At 46.0% G+C, this 22078-nt stretch overlaps 1 protein-coding gene across 2 annotated transcripts in view; it reads left to right on the top strand.

The window, feature by feature from the left end:
* TBXAS1 (thromboxane A synthase 1) overlaps positions 1–22078 on the top strand; it is a 160223-nt gene that overhangs the window by 108401 nt on the left and 29744 nt on the right. For both annotated transcript variants that reach the window (XM_057732880.1, XM_057732882.1), the window contains exon 9: positions 529–843. In XM_057732880.1, the coding sequence (XP_057588863.1) occupies positions 529–843 (315 nt within the window). The remainder of the gene's footprint in view (positions 1–528; positions 844–22078) is intronic.

Genomic DNA, 22078 nt, shown 5'->3' with positions numbered 1-22078 from the left:
AAGTAAGCCCTGGCTGGTTGAGGAGTGAACAATGTAGCACGTGCTTTGATTTAGATCTATATGATGCTTTCATTGCTTTACTGTTGGAAAAACCAACCAACCAACAATACAAACACAGATAAAGTGAAAAACTAAAAGCCCCCCTGGTTTTCCCGGTGACCCCAGCTGATACTGTCCACGTGCCATCCTTACCGAAACGAGATTCTGCTACGCACACTGTTCTGCAGCTTGCTCTCTCTACTAACCAAAGTGGCTTAACCTCTTCCTGAACCAGCCCAGATAGAAGGGCCTCCTCCTCCGTAAGGGAAGCATTGCAGTCTGCTGCTGGCTGTGCTAGTGCTGTAGTGAGGGATGGGCTGTGGGGCGGGGGGCCCATGTTCTCACCATCTCAGACAACTCCGCAACCAAACTCCCCGTTCCTATCGAGCTCTTTAAAACCTACGTGTGCACATCTTCTTTGGTGCTCCAAGAGTGCTCTCTGATGTGACTCTAAGGCCAAAATGTGCGTTTTCTTCTTTTGTCCCTTAGAGGCGGAAAGATTTCCTCCAGATGGTCCTGGATGCCCGACATTCTGCCACCTCCGTGGGCGTGGAGAACTTTGACATTGTCAGACAAGTCTTCTCCCCCACTGAATGCACAGCAAACCCTTCCCAGCAACACCAGCCCAGACCCCTGTCCAAGCCTTTGACTGTGGATGAGGTCGTGGGCCAGGCCTTCATCTTCCTCATCGCTGGCTACGAGATCATCACCAACACTCTCTCCTTCGCCACCTACCTCCTGGCCACCAACCCTGACTGCCAAGAGAAGCTTCTGAGAGAGGTGGACCATTTCAGCAAGAAACATGTGAGTACAGTTGTCCATGTGATTGTATGTTCACAGAAATGAAACATTTTTGATAACCATCTTGCTAAAATCACATTCTAAGTTAAGAAGGGCACCATGGCCCACCTTCTCCTGCTCTCTGGGTTAACAAGTCAAATGGAGTGCTCAGAACAACAGGAGGAAAAAAAAAAAGAAAAATGGTCACATGCCTTGATGGTCTGGGGTGGTCCATGAAACCAAGCCTGGCTCAGAGAAGCTGCAGAATCCCAGGGAGTCAGGGTCAAAGAGCGGGGATGGGGAAGGAGGCCTGGTTTCCCAGTGCTCTGTCTGTGGTGTCTCCATGCTCAGGGAGGTGGGTGTGATCCAGCAATGGAGCCAAATAGATCGGAGACGCAGGCCTGAGGATGGGCCAAGTCAAAGCAGGCATGGAGATGCGGTGAGCGCCGAGGAAGAGGTCTGTGAATGGAGCCATGTGAAATGTGGTCAGTCAACGCCAAGTCCAGATTCTGGATATTCCTTCTGGTTGGGCCTCTCTTTGCTGTACTGGAAGCAAAGTTTCAAGGGTGCTGAGCTTGGCTACTTTTTCACATCATTGTTTTCTGGATGCTTATGTGCGTATTGCTTTGACTTACGAGTTGTTAAAGAAAGTCATTTTAAAAATCTGTGCTTTAAAAGGAAGACCACCATAATAGAAATCTTTCTAGTACATTCTGACGTAATGACTGTTACATTCGTAATGTTGTGAGGAGGCCTGTTCTGTTATCGGAACCATCAGAAATTTTTTTTATATGTATATTGAGCTGAAAACTGCTTCCCAGGAAATTCCACTTCTTTATCTCGCTGGGGAAAGTAGATGCACGGTGAGCCTTTCTTTTGAAAACTGCATTAACTGTGTTACTAATTGCCTTAACTTCTGGCTCACCATGAGCTTATGGTCAACTTAAAGTCCTGTGATGTTATGACATCTGCCAAGCCAGGTGTCCCCAGTCCACTGCTTAGACCACTGATTTTCTGAGCATAGATGTAAGAGTTTATATTTATCCTTATTATTGCTCAAGTCAGTCAAAATAATTTTGAATCTTGATTCTGCCATCTGTCATATTAGCAATTCCTCCAGCTCCGTGTCATCCGAGACTTGCTAAGCATGTCTCCTATTTCATCCAAGTCATTGATTAAAATGTTGAACAGGACAGGTCTTCCCTCCAGGTTGACATTGATCTATTAATCAATATTCTTTGGGCATGGAGTCTCAACAAGCCATGAATCCAAATAACCCTACCACCTACTCCCACAACCCATCTCATCCTATTTCATAGGTAGTTGGGGTTTTTTTTTCAGTTGAGGAGGGGAAGGAGGAAGGATCAAAGATGACGGGGGTACATTACTGCAAGAGAAATAAGGGAAGCTGAAGGTATATTAGGATGCAGTTAGGGCAGGTAACAAAACCCCAACCCAAAATGATTTAAACATACACACAAAAAGGAGGGAGGTACTTATTAATACACATCATTGAGCAGCTCAGGGGTAGATGTGACTTCAAGCAAAGCTTTATCTAGGCGCGAAGATGGGCGCAGGCCCTAGTTTCTCCCCACTTCTTGGCTGTGCTCCCTTCGTATTGGTCCCATTCTCAGGTGTGCCCTCCTCTCAAAGCCCCAAGCAGCCTGCGAAGAACATCTGAGACTACAGGCTTCCTTACTCATAACCAATGGAGAAGAGAGTCTGTGACCCCAAATTCACAGCAAGAGTCATCAGGTTCACCCTGGTCAGCATGCTTAGGTCAGTGCCCATTCTTGAACAGGCTATTGTGGCCAGGGGATGGGGCCATGGACGGGCTTAAGTCAGTCAATCCCACCCCCAGAGTCTCACCCCCAAGTCAGATGACTGAAAACTTGGGACAGCGACCTCCCAGAGGGAGCTCCAGCAGCTATCTCAGGAAGGCGGCCAAGGCAGGAGAGGGAATTTAGCCCCCTGGTCTCAAATAAACCAGAAGGCAGGTCGAACTAAAGACTTCTAAGCATCTAGAGAGTGGTCAGCCATCTAGTGGACGTGGCAGTGGGTTGGAGCGGGGGCAACAGCTCCGAGAGGTAGAAGTCATGAGCCTCGCCTTCGGGGAATTTAATTGCCAATGAAAACAATCAATTATGTTTATTACAACAATCCCTCCTTCCAAATGAAATTCTCCAGGGCAACAGAAGGCAGCACTTAATCAAGTCTAGAACGTGTGGTGTCATTCAGAGAGCTTGGGGCTCCAGGCGTCTGCCCCACCAGCTGTACTGTAATTCCCTCTAATTAGGTTCACCTGCCAGGAGGACACAGGGAGGGTTTCCACGGGCCTGCATTCAGAGGCCCTCAGCACACAGCCCCTTACTTTTGATGTGACCTATGCTGATCCTGACCTTGAGGAGAATGATACTATCTCACTAAACTCTGGCCTCCTTCAAATCCCCCCAGCCTAAGATGGGGGCTTCTTTCCCCAGGGAACCACCTCCCCTGGGGCTGTGCAGAATGTTGCCAGGCACTGAGACTCCGTGAGCAAATAAACAGATTTTAGGAGGTAAAGTTTTTCAAACTTTAGTGTACATAAAATCAACTGGGAAGATTGTTAAGATGCAGAGTCCAGGGCCCTTCCCGCAAAGATTCTCATTCCATAAGTCTGGGCCAGGGCCTAGGAAGCTGCATTTTAAAAACACATCCCAGGTGGTCCCTGGTTCCACCTTGAGAATACAGCCTTGGACTCTTAGGGTCCAAAGCCCTGCCCCAGCCATGCAGGGTCATTTTCTTTCTCTAGGTAACAGTTGGGACTATCTCTGAGAAATAGGAATACATGGAGCTAGTCTTTTTTAAAAATAAATTTGGTAGCCACAATAATAGTAATAGTTGTATAGCTTTGCACATGGTATGCACTCAATAAATATTTTCAGGTTCTCTTTTTTTCTTTTTTTTTTTTTTCACTATAGTCAGAGTTCTATTAATATGGGCCATCTGTCAGAACATGGAAATGCAGATTAGATGTTCACACATTAGATATTTTCCTGAAAATATTCCTGAAAATTTGCATGTAAAGTATGACTTGTGATAATTTTCCTGCTGGTTTCCATTCAACAAAGATTTTTTGAGTGCCAGTTAATGCCAGAGTTGGGCTCCAGACCCTACACCCAAGGATGTTCTGATCTAGTTCTTCCACAACATCCCCGTAGAGCCCCACACATCTCATTATTTGGTCTTCCCTTGTATTTGTCAATGAGGTCACTAGATTTGAGCTCTAGAGTTTCTCTTCCCTGAGCCATACGCTTTTTTAGCAAAGCCCTATGAGAATTCAACGAAAGCTATGTTTTCTTCCCAGGAAAAAGTGTATATATGTGCACTGTATCAGGATTCTTTCTGCTGACAGTGATAGAAAGCTCAACCCAGGTTGGCTCGGAGAGTTTATTGACCCACATAACTGAAAGCTCCAGAGTAAAGTTGCCTTCAGGTATGGCTTGACGCAGGGGCTCAAACTCTGTCACCAAAACCCAGGTTGTTGTCTCTCCCCCTCTCTCAGCTCCAGTCATGCTGGGCTCACTCCATTCTTAAACAGGATCTCCCCTAGTGGTCTGGCCTCAACACAGCTGTGTAACTAGTATGTTGAACAGCCTGCACTAACTGAAGTATTGATACAAACATGGAATCCTTTTGTGTTTTTCCCAATTATTTCTTCTAAATATGCTCTGACAAATCTCCTTCCCTTTCCTTGATGATACCTCAGAGAGACTGCAAAGGTTTCTGTCCTGCTTGGCATTAAAAAGTTCAGAACAGTCTGATCCAGTTTAAAACTTCAGTCTCAGATCCAATTTAATGCCTTTCCATCCCCTTAGCTCAGGCTGATCTGTGGCCTGAGGAAGTTGTCTGGGGGAGGGGGCGTGGTCTGTTCTTTCACCCTCCTTGCCTCCTCTCCCTGTGACTCCTGGACCCCCATCTCCCTCTGGGGGTTGGGGCTTCTAATGGATCCCCAAATCCTGCATAAAGGAGGCTTCTCTCAGCCCCTCCCCCATGGTGGCCTCTGGCATGGAGCAGAGGCAGGCATTATTCAGAGGGCTGGCTCCTGGGACCACCCCCTCCCCACAGTTCTCTGACAGTGGAGGGGCTCCTGCCTCAGCTCCTGGGTGCTGGGGTCTCCTGGTGGCAGTCAGCCCTCTTAAGCAGGGTGCTGGCAAGATGGCTCGAGCTGACCAATGATGCCTTGCGCAGTATCTGAGTGGCCCACAGCAGTCACACATGTTGGCCACATCAACACTGGCTGCTCCCTCTGCTGGACCCTCTCGGTGCCCTGACATCTTTCTCCAGTTATTTTTCCTTTGCTCAAATAGGCAGAGAGGACAAATGAACAATTGTGCTGCATCAGCAGCTGGCCACCTAGAGAATGAACCGCCAGGCTCAGGAGACCACCTCCACTCCCTAGGAATGGCTCTTTTGGAGACCCCCCCCCCACCCCATCCCACCGCCAGCACTCCTTGACTCGGGACAGGAAAACTCTTCTCTAGGCTGAAGACTCCTTGCTCTGACACGTTTTCCTTAAATCCCTCTCATCTTTTCATGTGCTGAGGATGGGGCAGTGGAGAGCCGGTTCAGCTCCAGCATGAAGGAAGAGTCTGTGTCCTCGCGGGGTGGGTCTCAGTGAAAGTCTCGCAGCATCTCACTGATAGAGATTGGGTCGTGTGCGCGCCTCTCAGCCAATCAGTGGCACTGTGGGAAATATGACGCTCTGATTGGTTTAGACCTGGGTCACTCACCCGGCCCCCGGAGTTGATGTCTGGAAGGGAACTCCCAGAGCCAACTTAGAAATCAAATGGAGGCGTGGGTTCCCAAACCCCTGTTACTAGAAGTGGGGTGAATGCTGCTGGGTGGCCAGAAGAGAGTGTGTCCACCCATGTACATAGAATTCGTGTTTTCCAGGTTAGGAGCTCCCACTTTCAAATTCTGTGTTATGCAGTCACAGTCACCTTTCCTCTGAACTTGTAAAAACCAGCTTTCCAAAGTCGAAGGCATAGATCCAACAGTGCTTCGTACTGCCTGCTCTTTTGCACTTCTAAATGATGTGCACTTCTTGTAAATGATGTGGCCACGTCATACCAAGTGTTTGGTGATGTCCACAGAGCCAGCCAATGCTTTGTTGGTTAGGATGATGCCCAGGTTGGCAGTTGGCCTTATAGCATCCTTTACCAGTGAAGACGGGAAATTGTCGGGGGTGAGGTCACTAATTCAGGGGCTCTTCTTGAACAGAACTAAACTTCTGGCACATATAGGGATGCTCCAAGGTCTTCCTTCACTATCGGAGATCATCTTGATACATGTTTGACAACCCACACGTTCAGTCTGGTAATACCCCACCTCTCACCACCCTTTTTTGATTCGAGTCGCTTTGGTTGGTTTTCTCCTTTCAGGGCAGGGATCGCTGTTCCAGTGTATAATACAGCTATAATCCACTCTATAATGTAGGCCTCACAGCTGCCTCTTTCTACAACATGTATGTTTTCTCCCAAATCACCTGGCTTTGGAGTTGTGTCTGGCCTCCCCTCCTTTCACGAAACCTTCTTTCTCAAGTCACCAATCTCTTGGAGAACTCTCTTTTTTTCCCCAGGTGTCTCAGTCATCTTAAAGGGGAGGTACCTTCATTATATTCAATAGTGAGACTTCCCTGGTGGCACAATGGTTAAGAATCTGCCTGCCAATGCGGGGAACGTGGGTTCGATCCCTGGTCTGCGAAGATCCCACTTGCCACAGAGCAACTAAGCCTGTGCACCACAACTACCAAGCTTGTGAGCCACAACTACTGAGCCCACTCGCTGCAACTACTGAAGCCTGCATGCCTAGATCCCATGCTCCACAACAAGAGAAGCCACCACAATGAGAAGCCTGTGCACCTCAATGAAGAGTAGCCCTCGCTCGCCACACCTAGAGAAAGCCTGCACGCAGCAACGAAGACCCAGCGCAGTCAAAAAAAAAAAAAAAATTCAATAGTGGAGGAATGGGGAAAGATTTCTACCACTTGGACCACTCATAAAACTGAGAAAACAAGCCAATTATTTAATAAGACCTCTGTAGTGTGGATGCTTCATTGTGTTCTCCAATATCTAATTTTGAAAAGGGTGAGAGGGAAAAAAAAAAAACTTCTTTCCATACAAATTGGTTTTGCTATAGCTTTAGCACTTTGTGTTGCAATTATTGACTTTTGATCTGGCTAAACCATTCTCTTTTCTTCTCTTTGGTGCCGGACTGTGCCAGCCCAAATTTATGACCCATTTTCCTTCTGCTTAATTGTTGTTATAAATCTGCTGTGCAGAACCCAGTTGTAAATTTATCACAAATTGGACTAGATTGATATACAGCCCCTCCTTAGGATAATTTGAATAGTTATGCCTTAGAAGGAAGGCCAAATTCTTAAAACTTCTCTTGAAGAGCTGCTTTGTAACCACTGTAAATACCTAATTAAAATACAACTTACTCTCTCTTTTTCTCTTAAGGATAAGAGAGCTTTCTGTGCTGGGTATTTCAGCTGATTAGCTCATGCTGCTAATGTGAGCAAGGCTGAGGATTTATTCCTTGAAGTAGCCAGACGGTCTCAAAGGGAAAAAGCATATTCTGTGGCTACACACACACACACAGAGTCATTTTGCCCCAACCAGCTGTTTCATAAATACATATCCTTTGTCACAGGGGGTAGGGTTGGTTAAAAAGGTTGTGAATATCTCAACACAAATTCATCCTTACTATGCAAAAAAAAAGTCTCCCAGTTTGGATTCCACTCAGGGTCACTCTTCAGGGTCATTTTCACAGGGAGTAGGCCAATCTTAAAGCTGATTTTAAGATTCAAGTGGAAAACTGGAAATGGGTTTTTCCCCACTGAGGTTTCCTGCCCTTTGTCCGGGTCTTCTGGGGTCCTGCTCTCTGACAGTTTAGGAGGAGTAAGTTCAGGTGTTCCCCGTGATTGAATCACCCAGCTGCACAGGGCTTAGTGGTTCTTCTGGAAGCTTCCCTTTTCTACAGATCCCATAATAGTACAACGGAACACAAAGCAATGAGGTACAAAGAAAGAGATAGGAACAAAGAACAACTTACAGCCCTAAAGTCAAACTATGAAGCAAAGACGAGGACTGGGACCCCGGCAGGGTAAGGTTAATGGCAGTAGATGGCGGTACCAGCCTCAGAGGGGAACGTCTTAAAATCTCATGTGCATACGAATCCCCGGGCGATCCTGCTAAACTGGGGGTTCTGATGCAGTAGGTCTGGGGTGGGGCCTGAGACTCTGCATTTCCAGCCAGTTCCCAGGTGACGCTGATGCTGCCAGTACATGGCCCACACTCTGAGCAGCCAGGTTCTAAACCCTAAAGACTCCCTTCTTTGCGACCTATGTAGCAAGTACTGATTCCTAATGATAAAGGACTGATGTTCTGCCGATAAGTTACCTTTTGTTACTAAAGTAAAACAGTTTCAAAATCATCCTAACAATTATGGGGCCACTCTCACTGGACTGAGTGACAGAGAAAGTGATGCAGGAATTACTCAATCCTGGATGTGTCTTTAGAAGTGTTTTGCCCATAATCCTAAAATCATCTTGCTTCTTTAAATGCAGGTGACCCTTGAACAATACAGGGGTGAGTAGCGCCAACCCCCTGCACAGTCAAAAATCTATGTATAACTTTTGACTCCCTGAAAACTTCACCACTAATAGCCTACTATTGATTGGAAGCCTTACACATAACATAAAGTCAGGTAACATATGTTTTGTATGTTATGTTATACACTGTATTCTTACAATAAAGTAAGCTAGAGAAAAGAAAATATTAAGAAAATCATAAAGAAGACAAAATACATTTACAATACTGTCTTCTATTCATCAATACCATAAGTTACTTCATCTGCTTTTGTTTTTTTTTAAGAACGTCTATTGAGATACAATTGACATACAATAAACTGCATATATTTAAAGTGTATACTTCATCTGTTTACAAGACGAATCGTCTGTCAGTATCTACGTCAATATTGTCTTATAGGATACAAAACACTGTAGATGTTATAGGTACTACTAACACTAGACATCAAAAAGGAAATGATAATGTGAAAAAGATATTCATATTTATTTGCAGGTATGACAACATGTGCATTGATGATGAAGCAGCAGCAACATGCTTGCTCTACGGTTGCCTAGTGTAACCGATACGATGGCTTCACAGTAGCCTCGCCTAACTATATCTAATCATTATAAATTTTGTATGACATACAGTATTACAGTCATATTCATAATACAGTATTAGAAACATTGTTACATTAAAAAAAAAAAAAAACCACTGACATATGATGATAGGATGAAACACAGTTCCGCCAATTACGAGAGAGGCACACTGTATGTAATATAATCATTTGTAAGCAACGTTATAAAATAGGAAGAAAACTAACACATTATAAAATTTTATATTAAATATCACCTTTATGCCTATGTAAGGATAAACTAGTATCTACATATATTTCATGCATGTGTGGCATAACTTTTTCTTAATTTTTTCAATATTTCTAGGCTACGTGGTTTGTATGTTTTTTCAAATTGTTGCAAATCGTCCACAATTTTTCCAAAATATTTATTGGAAACAATCTGTTTATAAGTAGACCTGCTGCAATTCAAACCTGTGTTGTTCAAGGGTCGACTGTAATTTCCTCCGGGGGGATTTTGGGGGGAACATTTGAGTTGATTTAGTTGTTTTCAAGGCAGATGAAAGTGGCAGCCAGAGCCTTCTCTCTGGATGCACGTGTAGACTGGGGACCTATCACAGCCAACAGGCACCCACCCGGCTGGACCTTTCAGGCAGTGAGTGACACCTAGACCGTAGACCCCTAATAAGCCCTTGGTATATACAACAGCTTTGGGTGTCAATTGAGAGGCCATGTCAAAGTATCATGGTCAAAGAGAACTTCCCTGATGCTCTCTCCCCAGGGGCCCAGAGCAAAACCTGTATTATTTTCCCTGCAGGAGCAGGAGCTACAGTGGGGGAACCCCGGAATGTGTCCAAGTTGCCCACATCCTGTCCTTCTTTCTGGAAGTGTCTGACCCAGAGAAGGAGACTCTCTCACCCTTCCCTGGCATCCCAACAACTAATATCAGAGCAGAGACGTCTTGACAGCCTACAAGAGGGGCCTCTCTGGTGTGTACCTGGACCTCCATCTTGGAAGTTAGGATTTGTGGCTACTGCCTCCAAAGCACCAATTCTGGGAAGGAAGAAGGAAGACAGGATGGGAGGCATCTCTGTGCCCCATCATTAGACAACTCAAGAGTCCCCAAAGCAAAGTGAACAGCCAACAAAGTGATCAGGGGACAGAGCTCCCGGTTTTCAAGTTCTCAGATACACACACCAACCAGGGCCCAAACTCTTCCGCATCGGCTGGAGATGTCCAAAGCCCATAGCCACAGCGACCCATGGGGAAACTGACCCACCTTGACTTTGAACTGCCCCCAGGGGCCTCAGCCGTGGTAGCCACATCCCTAGGGCTTGTGCCATCCAGAACTCAGAGGTCCGGGTGGCTCCCTGGCCTCTTGCTCTCTTTTCTCTCCCTTGTAGTTCAGCCCGCTTCTCTGTTTTCTCTCCTCTCTTCAATGTTTGCAGCACTGTTTAGACTTCTTGCTCTCTCTCTTTCCCTGATTCTTATTCTGGCTCTATTCCCCAGATCCAGAGAGAGACCGAAGCTTCCCCACTCCACCCCATGACCCGCTGCCCACGTGGGAGCCCCTGGCCATCCCAGAAGCCTGTAACCCTATGGTCATGTCCTACATGCGTGCACTGTGGGTGGTCAAGTGGGAGGCTGGTTGAAAGCAGCAAGGGCTTACAAGCGTGTTTTCTGGGCCACCCTGCTTAACCAAGTGTGGCACTGCAGCGCTGTGAAGGGCTGTGAATTTTTAGCAATTAATGCTCCAACTCCCGCCTTCCCTTTGAGTCCCTGCAGAGCGGTTCCATCTCGGCAGAGGAGAGGTGACCTGCAAAGAGATGCTCCCCCTGGGAATGGGCCACACCAGCCAGCATAGATTTCGGATCTATCATGTGGCGACTCAGAGTATTTTATATTCAATACCTGGGCCTCTAGAGGGGCCAAGCTTTGTAAAGCAAATAAGCTGGTGGAGTTGGTTCACATCAATCCAGAAAAGCAAGAATTAAAAATAAACTTGGGAAAGTGAACTCCACAGGTGAAGCTTGGAGTTCTGTGGGTCCACTTGGCATTGAGCTAGATTCTCAACTGAATGGCTCATTTATTTAACTACCGCTCACATTATGGGCTCTTAGGACATCAAAAGTATGTGTTTTATTCCCAACAATTAGCTTTTGGAATAAACAAACACACACTTAAAAAAAAAAACAAAAAACTTCCCTGGGCTCTGTTGACCAGTGGTACAGTAGCAACCTCAGAATGGTGACATCCTGGGCAAACGTAAAGACTTTTCCAATCTACCCATCACTAGGCACCAAATTTCGCCATTAGAAGCTGCTTCCTTTGTGTCAACACACATCCATTATTAAATGGCACTGCTCTTGGGAGGGGTGATGTACCCAAGTCCCCACTAGGACGTTAGCCCCATGAGAGCAGGGACTCTGCTTGGCACGCTGGTGTATCCCAGGGCTTCCGACAGTGCCTGGCACGCAGGAGGCTTGGGACAAACAGGTGTTCAATGCATGAATGAATGCTCACTCCTTTTCTAACTGGAGATTAACTGAAAGCAAATGTGAGGTGGGGAGGCATAGGGAGGAAGCTGGAAGGAAGGAAGCGGACCGGAGTCAGAGAGAGTCGGCACTGCCGAGGCAGATGCAGGCAGACGAAAGCGGCACTTGAGGTCCCCACAGACCTGCTGTCATGCTCCCACAGGGCTCCTGTGGGGCCCAGAACCTGTCACACCAAGGAAAGGAGGGAACCTGGGCTCTCAGGCTCCAAGGAGATCTTAGAGGCCATGTAGGGCAGCCTCCCACCCAGGACCAGTATCTGAGAGGCGATCATGCCACTCTGCTTGAATGCTCCCAGGAACAAGGAACTCACTACCTGTTGTCCTCCCATTATCCTTGATGAAGCTCTTCCTTGCAGAGGGTTGACATCTGCCTCTGCTGATTACCCACCCACTTGTCTTCTTCCTACTTCCCTCTCAGTGCCTGGGGCTTGTCCACTAGCAGTCAGCAAATTAATAGTTCCTGTCTGGGGGGCCACTTCCACACTCACTAATAGCCAGTCATTGGGCATCTCAGAGACAGAGAGAGGAAGGAAAATTGGGAAATAAGTAGAGAATAAAGAGACCTTTCTAAAATGTTTGCTTGTGGTCCAGACAGTCCATTTACTCTCAGTTTTCCGGTAAATCTGTTTTGCCTCAGGACTGTGGGCAGCATTATGTTTTGTTTTGTTGCGGTTTTTTTCTTTTTCCACATTATGTTTTATAGCTGAATATGGTATATGTGAAAATATCAACCACATAAGCCTGTTACTCCAGGCACAGGAATATTCCAGATCAGAGGGAATGTTTGACTCCCCTATGAATTGCAATGTGTAAGGTTTATAAAGTTAAACACTTAGAATTCTGTCTTTAAAATTTAAATATTTAGATTGGGTCTCTAGGACACAAAAGGCAATGCCTGTTTCTCACTCGCTTAATTTGATTTTTTTTCTTCTTTTTGGTAGCACGAGTTGTTTTTCAAAGCCTCATTCCTTGAATGTTCCCTATAGGAGGAATGTAATTAAACTCCACTGGCCTCCCCCTGCTGGGACCAAACTGGGGCCAGAGCTGTAGGAAACATAAGACAGATAACCTGCGAAAAGAATCCTTATTATAAAGATGAGAAGAGAATCAACCTCCCTCTGGTTATGAACAAAAAGCGTTAGAAAGCTACCCAGGCTCTTTTTGCAATGGGCTTAGTCTCCAAGACTTTTTAATCAGTAATTTAAGACTGGAAGGAAGAGAATCAACTCCTCACCTCCTTAGTGATAGGCAAGGACTTCAGCTCCATGAGAAACTAGTTCAAGTGGCTGAGGAGGAGGGAAGCCTGGTGGGAGCGTGGTTCCTGACAAAAGACAGACTTTTCATTGAAACAGCACAGCTAGGTATCCTGCCCCTCCATTCACTTGGGGTCCCATTATTTGTGTGGGGTCCCTCTCATTGAAGGAGGTTCTCAGCCCTCACTGGGGACAGGCATCACCTCTTGCTGGGACACCTGGCCAGTGGCAGAGCCAAGAAGTGCTCCCTGAGGGAGGAGCTCCCAATCTCATTTGGACAAACCTCGACTTCTCTCTGACCAAGGAGCACTGCCCCCCGAAATGCCAGGCCCAGCCCTGCCAAGGGCCCACACAGGGACACAGAGCTGCCACTTGCTGGCAGCGTGACATGGTGACTGGCACATTCTCTTTCTTCCTCAGTTTTCCTATCTGTAAAATGGGGATAGCAACAGTGTGTAGCCCGTAAGGCTGCTGTGAGACCTAAGTGAGTGAATCCATGCAGTGTCTGGGTGTACTAGGGTGAATCAAAAATTATCTGCACTCTGGCTGTAGAATTTAATTAACTTTTAGAAAAGACAAATACATCATTTTTTGACATAATCTCCTTGCTTTTCAATACACTTTGTCCATCTGTCAACAAGCTTTCATATTCCCTCATTAAAAAATGTTTTAGGCTAAGCTGCGAGCCACGAGTGTACCACTGTCTTCTTCATCAGAAGTGAATCTTCATCCTCGTAGGGTTGCTTTCAGGGGACCAAACAGGTGAAAGTCGGATGGAGCAAGATCAGGACTATAGGGAGGATGCTTTAACACCTCAAAATGAAGTTTTTGCAGAGTATTGACAGTGTGGGCAGAAGTGTGCAGACGTGCACACCCTCAGACCGCAAAAAACAAATCACTGCACGCTGCTCTTCTTTCGTGCATATCACAAGTGGGGCATCCATTTTTGTTCACACCACAGTTACAAATGAACTGATGTAACACGTTCACACCTGCACAGCAGTGACTGGGGAGACAGTAGCCTTGAATGGAGAGCACTGATAAGACAGTGCGGCCAGCAGAAATTTTAATATAACCGGAGTGTGCATAATTTTTGACTCACCCTCGAAAATATATATATATACACATACATATATATACACATACACATATATCCCCCTCTACTCTCATCCCCTCTTTGTGCCTCAGTTTCCTTATCTGTGAAAGGACTAGACCTCTTCTCTGCTGGGTGTGGTGGTGATGATGGCTGAATGTTTACATGCCAGGCCCTAAGCTGAGTACTTTACATACAAAAGTTAACTTCACTCTCATGACAACTTTATGAAGTAGCAAGTATCACCATCCCCATTTAATCGATGGGGAAAGAGAGGCTGTATAAGTCAGGGATCTCCAGAGGACTGGAACCAATAGGAGAGAGAAAGAGCGTAAGAGAGAGAGATTTTAAGGAGATGACTCATTCAACTGTGGGGCTAACACGTCCCACATCTGCAGGGCTGGCAGGCTACAAACTCGGGCAAAATTCAATGCTACACACTTGAGGCAGAATTTCTTCTCCAGGAAACCTCAGTTTTTGCCTTCAGCTGATTGGATGAGGCACATTTACATGATCAAAGATAAACTCCTTTACTTAAAGTCAACAGATGGTAGGTTGTTGGTCAACCTACAATCTACCTGTAGGTCAGCCACATCTACAGAAAACCTCCACAGCAAGACTGAGACCCACGCTTGGTTAAATAACTGGGGACTATGGCCTAACCAAGTTGGCACAGAAGACTAACCATCACAGAAGGATCCAGAAGACAAGCAGCTTGTCAAAGCTCAGACACTAGGAAGGGGCACAGCTTGGACTGGGCCTCACACCTCCGACCACTGAGTCTCTGTTCTTCTTAGCACTGTCTCTAACACTCATGAGTCTGCCGCTACCCCTCAAAGCCGTGTGCCCCGCCTCGGCGGGGATGGTCAATGATGGCTCCAATATTTCTCTAAAGAGGGGCTTCTGGCTGCCTTCTGGGGTGGGGGGCTTGCAGCTGTGTTTGCACCACACACTCATGGCATTGAGAACACGCCCACTGCCCCAGGGCACAACCTCATTGCCCACCTTTGCCGGCACCATCTTTGACCTGGCCTCCTGGCTCTCGGCCTTAAGGATAATAAGTTTTCCTGGAAGATTGTGGGTGTGTTGTGCTTTTTCCAGGATCCGTTCTCTGAGTTTACAAATTCTTTCTCTGTGGACCACAGAGTCAAGGTGAAGAGCACGGGACCAGCTTCTTCCCTGATGCTCGTGGATCCCTGGACGCCTACCCTACGAGGCAGGAACATTCCTGACACAGAGACATTGTACTCCCAGGGCTGCTTTCTACCTCTGCAGACACCCTTCTTGGTGCTTTTCTCACTTTTCCGTGAGGCTGATCTTGTCTCGCTCATTGTAGAAAGTTCTCCTCCCGCCATCCCAGGCTTTCTCTTTGGGTTCTGTGCCCCTGGAATTTCTCCCTAGCTGCATTTTCTTGTAGTTCGTTGCCATTGTAGTCTTTAGTAAAGAACATGAAATGTGCATCTGAGACATTTGTCTTGCAGCCTCATTGCCAGCCTGCTCCCCACCCCACCCCCAGCCCGTCTGTCCATCCCTGGAGCCGCGATGGAGAGGCGCACTGTACTCCCTCTGCCTGGGTCTCTGCTGGATGCCAGATTTGATGTTCTCCTGGCTGGAGCCAGCTGTTAACTGCTGCTGAGTTAACATCTCGGTTTAGGAAAGTCCTTGGGACTGCGGAGGTGCTGCCTGCCCTCCACCCAGGAGGCTCTTCCTGCCTGACTGCTCCCTGACATCACCGCTGCATGTGGGTTCCCCTGGACGCCATGCAGAGCAGGACCGCCCACACTCCCCAAACTCCAAGAGCCTCTGACTGAAGTGGGCTGAGGCCTGGGGTTATAGAGCAGATCCCAGCCCACCTCAGTGCAGAATCTGACTTGGCAACTAGAGACCTTCTCTCATCCACGCGGCAGCTCAGACCGAGGGCCCACATGCAAATGAAGGCCCAAGAGCCACCAGGCGTATCCCCACGTCCTCAAGAATTTACCAAAAATCCCATCTGCTGGGACCTACCCCAGAGGTTCTGACACAGTTGGCCTGCCGTGAGGCCCAGGCATCCCTTCTTTAAAAGCCCCATGATTCTAAGATGCAGCCAGGTGAAGAACCACTGCCGTCCTCCCACGAAGTATAATTGCAAACTGTAATAGTGACCTCAGCTTCCATTATTAAGGACAAGACTAATTTTATAAATATGCTGCATAAAGACTAGAGCTGCTTTTTGCTCTTTAGAAGGTCACTCATCGGGTCACCAGAAAGTAGTGGGCTTTCTGTGGCTCTTTTGTCGCTCAGATACAGTTTATCCTGAGAGCCAAGAAACAAAGGCCCTGCCCTGCAAGACCACGAGGGGGTTGCTCTGGTACACTCAGCAGGCCAGCTTGTTTGAAAACACCTCTTAGAATTATGGTCCTTTGATCTGGAGGATACCAAACCCAAGAGATCCTCAGGAGTGGGAGGGGCTGTTTCCTCGTCTTACAGAGCAAGGGACTGAACCCCAGGGAGGTCCCCTTCGGCCACATGTTATCTCTGAATGAAGGGGGTGTGTTTCTGATGCCCTGAGCCTCCCCCTCCCCCTCCTCTCACCTTTCCCTGAAAAGCTCCTTTAACAATTCCCCAGCCTGCCCGCAAATGAGTGATGTGTAGACCTGAAAGATGCTAGTGATGGTGGTCACCCCATCACCATCGTAACAGTAAATGTTTATGGGGCACCGTCATTATTCATCATAAATTTTATGTGGTAAATAAATCTCACCTAACTCTATAAAGAAATAGGCCCTTGCAAACCAAGAATATTACGTTAATTAGAAATCTTCCAGAAGCGTCTAATGGAAATGTCTCAGGTTCCATGACACACGTATCTACTATTTGGCGGTTTTGTTTCTGGGCTTGATTCCCTGTGAGTCCCTTGTACAGTGTCAGGGCTACCGTCCATCTTCCCCACTCTCAGTCTGTGACCTGTGGCCAGTCGTAACCCTCTGCTATTTATGTTAAGTTTGGCTACAGAAACACCCTGTGTCCAACTGGTTTTTATCCAGGAATGACCCTTAGGGATCAAGTGTTCAATATACACTAATATTGATAATAGTTATGATGGAAATAAGGAGAAGAAGAATCACTATTCGTTGAACACAAGCTCTGTGCCTGGTGCTGGGCCAAGCTATTCTAACAGCCACTTCAATATTTTCTAAACACAGAAGAGGTATCCCATTTTACAGATGAGGAAAGTGAAGCCTGGAGGTGAAGTGACCAGCTCACGGTGGAAGCAGAGCCCACATTTGCACTCAGACCCACGGGCTCGGAGTTCCTTGGCAGTCCTGGGAGTGACCACCTGGTCTGCAGGAGACTGTTCTATGAGAGCAGGTGGTTGGCCAGAGTGGCTTAGCACACATTTGGGACATATTTATGACCATTTTGCTAGCACTGTGACAGCTGGGTCTCTGTCAGGGTGTTGGGGAGTCCCCAAAGTTCTCCTCTCTTGTGTGTCCCCTCCTTGTCCTCTGCCACCAAGTACCTAAGGACATTATCAGAATAAATGGCTTTTTTTACTTGGATCTTTGGCTTTGAGAAACTAAGAAATCCTAGTAAGTCAAGATGTGTCAGTCTTTACCATAAAAACAACAAATAAATTACGCCAACAACCAATAAACACATCAAACAACACAAAAATCCATAGCAAAAGAAAGGAAAAAGCCCCTAAGCCAAAAAGCAGTTTCTTTTTCCTTAATACTTGACAAATTTACATTCTCCTCATCTGCCCTTGGGTGTCTTAAAATAAAATTCTATTGATATTTCCATGTAAAAAAATTTTTTTTCCATGTAAAATCTACCATATCAGGAATTCCTCTATTCATCCTGTCCCTTGGGTTTCAGAGAGAGAGTTTCTTCCTTTGGGAATAAGTCATATGTCAAACCTGTCATTTATCACCGTGTCTAGTAGAATTTTTCTTCCTGTCCCTCAAATTTCAGCTTCAAGCCCACTTAATAAGGTCTGCAAATATCCTGACAAACATCCTTCTTTGGCGCCATGAGATTTCTGGTGAGATGGGCCATAACAAATCCTGTCCATTGCTGGCATCTAAACAGTGTCCTGTTAAATGTCCATACTTGCTTTCCTCTCCTACAACTGGAATGAGGGTGAAAACATCACCCATGCCTCCAAATCTTATTTCCTACAATGATCTTGAAAGCCTTGGAGATGCAATGTGGCTTTTTTCTGATTAGTTCATTCATGTCCATGAGAATCAGCTGAAGTGAAAAGTGGCCTGTGGGTTTAATCCATCTCTGCTGGCACTCCCTTTTAGATAGAAATTTCTAGAAATCAGCACATCCTAGTTGTCCATGTTAGGTCATTAGTGGCCTCTCTGTCCTCAGCGGGGAAAGCCAGTGGCCAGAAAAGCAACAGATTTCCCCTTAGAATTTGTCTTCCTTAGTCATTTTCAGAAAGTCAGGAGTCAGCAACCCTAGAAAAAATTCACATCATATCCCCTCCTCCTCCTCCTCCCCCTTCTTCTCCTTCTCTTAGGCAGAATGACACACTTCTGCTTTTTGACCCCTAGACAGGCTCAGCTGTTGACATCCTGAGTGCAGGGTCCTCTTGCTCCTCACATCTGGGCACATAGTAGGTGCTCCATGTTAGTTGAATGGATGAATGAAAACTAACATGGAAGTAAACTTAGAGATTATTCAACTTAATCCCTTTATTTTGCAGATGAGGAAACTGAGGCAAAGGACTTTAGGATACCACCCAAGACCACACTGTTTGGGTGTGGTCTCCTGACTCCCAGGCCTGTCCTCATTTCCCCGTGTGTTCTAATAGCCTGTCCACCTCTCCTAGGACAAAGTGTGGACGGTGCGCCCTTGTCCCTACGCCCCTCCCCCACTGGGGCAGGAAGCGTTCACATTTGCCGTGGGGGAGTGAGCACAGTACAGCCCCAGCACACCACTTTGAGTCCTTCCTCAGTGCCTGTCTTTTCTCTCCTGGATGAACAAAGAGTCCTTTTTACATTGTAGAGGCCTCACCTGCCTCCCTCCTGTAATTTCTGCTGCAAACAGCCTGCCTTCCAAGCCTGGCCTGGCAATCTTCAAAGATTCCTTAAGGCCATCTGACTCCCTGAGCTCCTCTAAGCTTCTGCTGTCGGGACCCCTTTGGGGGTGTAATGTGTTCTTAGCAAGATTTTACCCCTCCTTTCCAGAACAGACAGGGACATTTCATCCACAAATAGTATTCTACGTTTTTTTTTTAATTAAAAAACAAAACAAAACAAAACTGGTGGTATATATACCAGGAGCCTCCAAGAGGATGATGGTCACGAGTTAAAAAATTAAGCAAATCTGCCTGAAGATAAGACATGTCTATTATGCTCTGAATATTAAATTAGCCAACTGGTGGCCATTTCTACAACAACACTATAGAAAGCAAACAGCAGAAATTGCTTTTTTTCCCCTTTGTGTATAATCACCAAGAAACGTAAAGGCAGAGATTAAAAATCAAATTTTTTCCCTTCTTGCTTGTCCAGTCAAGCTCACCTTTATAATGCACAGTGTTTATCCGTGGGAAACCACCAACTTCTAGATGAAAGGCAGGGGTGTTCTCCCCTGTTATTTTACCACCAAGCTGCGTTTCTTCTGAAAGGCATTAAAATGGAGGGAAAACAACCACTGGCCACTCACTGGGCTTGTTCTTAAGGATTCTAGACAGACCATAAGTACTTCAATGAGTCACTCACAAAGACCCTGGCTCTGTGTGTTTGTGGCCGCAGCATTCGGGCAAGCCAAAGGTAATCAGCGCCACCGAAATGCAGCGCAAATCTCTTATCAGAAGATGTCATTTTTCTCGAAATGTCATATATACAATTTTTATTGGAGTGTGATGACAGATAGTGAATAACAACATAAATTTACATAATACAATACAGCTGTTAATTTATGAGCATATTAAAGCGCAAAGTTTTGTAGTTTGGGGGCACTTAAAAATCTTACGCTTTTGAAACTTCGCCTACCATTTGCTGTTTATTTCTTACTTACTTAGGCTTCTGGATAAAATACAGGTGTCTGGTTAAATTTAAATTTCTGATAAACAACGAGTCATTTCTTAGTATGTTTCATGCAATATTTGGGACATGCTTATATTAAAATATGATTCATCGTAGATCTGAAATTCAGTTAATTGGACGCTTGTATTTTTATTTGATAAATCTGGGACCTCGATTCCTGCTTCATAAACACCGTAGCCTCTATTGGCTCCTTGCTGGCAGGGGAAGAGGGGCTGTGCGCAGGAAAGGGCCTGACCTCTGGGCCCTTGGTACCTTCATGCAGACTCAAAAGGATCGGTTTATAGAAGAACCATGCAAAGGGGGAAACTGAGGCAGGCAGGCAGCTGTGCTTTCCTGGCAGCACTGGGGGTGTTTGAGCTACGTTTTTCAAACTTTCTTGACCACAACCCATTATAAGAAATATCATTTATAATTCATCCCAGTACACACATACGTACGTCACTGAAATAAAACGTTTATGAAGCACTATGTAGTCTTCTACATGTGATAGACTCTGTCTTCTATTTCATTTTTTTAAATGCTGGTCTTAATCCTCTAAATCGAATTCATAATTCCCTAAAGAATCATACCCCACATTTTGAAAAACACTGGGTTAGATGGTTATGGCTCAGGAAAGTGAATGAGAAGGCTAAAAAAAATCTCCACTTTACGAACGAGCAAATGTGTCATATCAGTTAAGAGACTTTCCAAGTCCATTTCACTGATTTGTGGCCAAACTAGGAATGAAACTTAGGTCTCCCAGCTCCCAAGTCTGTGTTTTTGGTTTCATTCTACCACACTTTCTAGCATCCATTTTCCTGCTCCCCAAGTTATAATCCACATTCTGAGGGCCACATTTTAAAAATTTTATCTAATTATATTACGTCTATACCATTTTGTTATCACTTCATAGTCTTCTCAAATTTCCAAGATTTGTATAATTTCTGATCTAAACTGACTATATTGTTGCTCATGACATCCATCTGACTTATATCAACATTTAAACGAATTCATCTTGCTATTTACCCTGTGATCTTTAGCATCTTACTGCCCCCTTGACCCCAACCTTGTCTAGTGAGACAAGTACCTCAGGGGATCTTTACAGCGCATCTTCCCTGTGCCGGCCCCTGGGACTGGCGCTGTCAGAGATGTAGGAAGAACATAAGAACAATAACTATTACTTGTTAGCATTTGTTCTCCCTAATCTATGAAACTGATAGAGTATCTATTATGAATATTCCCTTTCATAGAGTTGAGAAAACATTGGCTTAGAGAGGTTAAGTGTCTTTCTCAGAGTCACACAGCAAATACAGAACTCAAGTCTCCTTGCTCTAACTTTCATGCTCTGTCATCAGGACATGGAGGTCTGCTAAGCTGAGATGCCTGCAAACTGGCAGGGAAAAGACATCAAGCCAAGAGATCTCCATGTATATTATATCTTTTTCTCACATGCTAAGTCTGGATATTCAAAGCACATACAGACATTTCTGAAATCTTATCATTCAGCTTACTATCTTCTCCGCGGCCACCCACCCCACACATTTTTTTTTTCTTGTTGTAAAAGACACATTCCAGAGACATGCGTGGTCGCTGAAACAGCGTTCTCATTCCGCCTCTTGCGACGCTGCAAGAGTACATCTTGGCTTGCAGAATTCAAATGCAGAGGCCCCTTCCTATATTTTTATTAGCTCGGTAGTCAATTTTCACAGGAAGTCGGTCTGGTGCTCTCCCTCCAGCCCGTGGAATGAGCTAACAATTTGGCTCCTCTTGGCCCCAGTGGCTCCTGCCTGAGCTGCCAGTGGAGAAGGTTCTCGGCAACCCCCCAGGGCTCGGCTCAGGGGAGTCGCGGCCACCCCTCCAGGGAGGTGTAAAGCAACGACGCCCATAGCAAGACCCACAGACGGCATTCGGCAGGCCCTACGGCCCTTTCACCAGCTGATCTTCACCCATCCTGGATGGAGCCAGGCTGACGGCTAAGAGCACAGGCTCCGGGCCAGACTCCCCACCTCAAAGCCAGGCTGAATCCCCACAGCAGCCACATGACCCTAAGCCTCAGCAGCCTCAACTGTAAAAGGGGATAAAGATCATACCTGATGAAATAACATGTAATTGCTCAGCACCTGGTGGCTCTCGGAAAGCATTTGTGTCT

Source organism: Hippopotamus amphibius, chromosome 4 (genome assembly GCF_030028045.1).
Source record: "Hippopotamus amphibius kiboko isolate mHipAmp2 chromosome 4, mHipAmp2.hap2, whole genome shotgun sequence".
In the NCBI taxonomy this organism is placed as follows: Eukaryota; Metazoa; Chordata; class Mammalia; order Artiodactyla; family Hippopotamidae; genus Hippopotamus; species Hippopotamus amphibius.
This window is presented reverse-complemented; position numbering and strand designations above follow the sequence as displayed.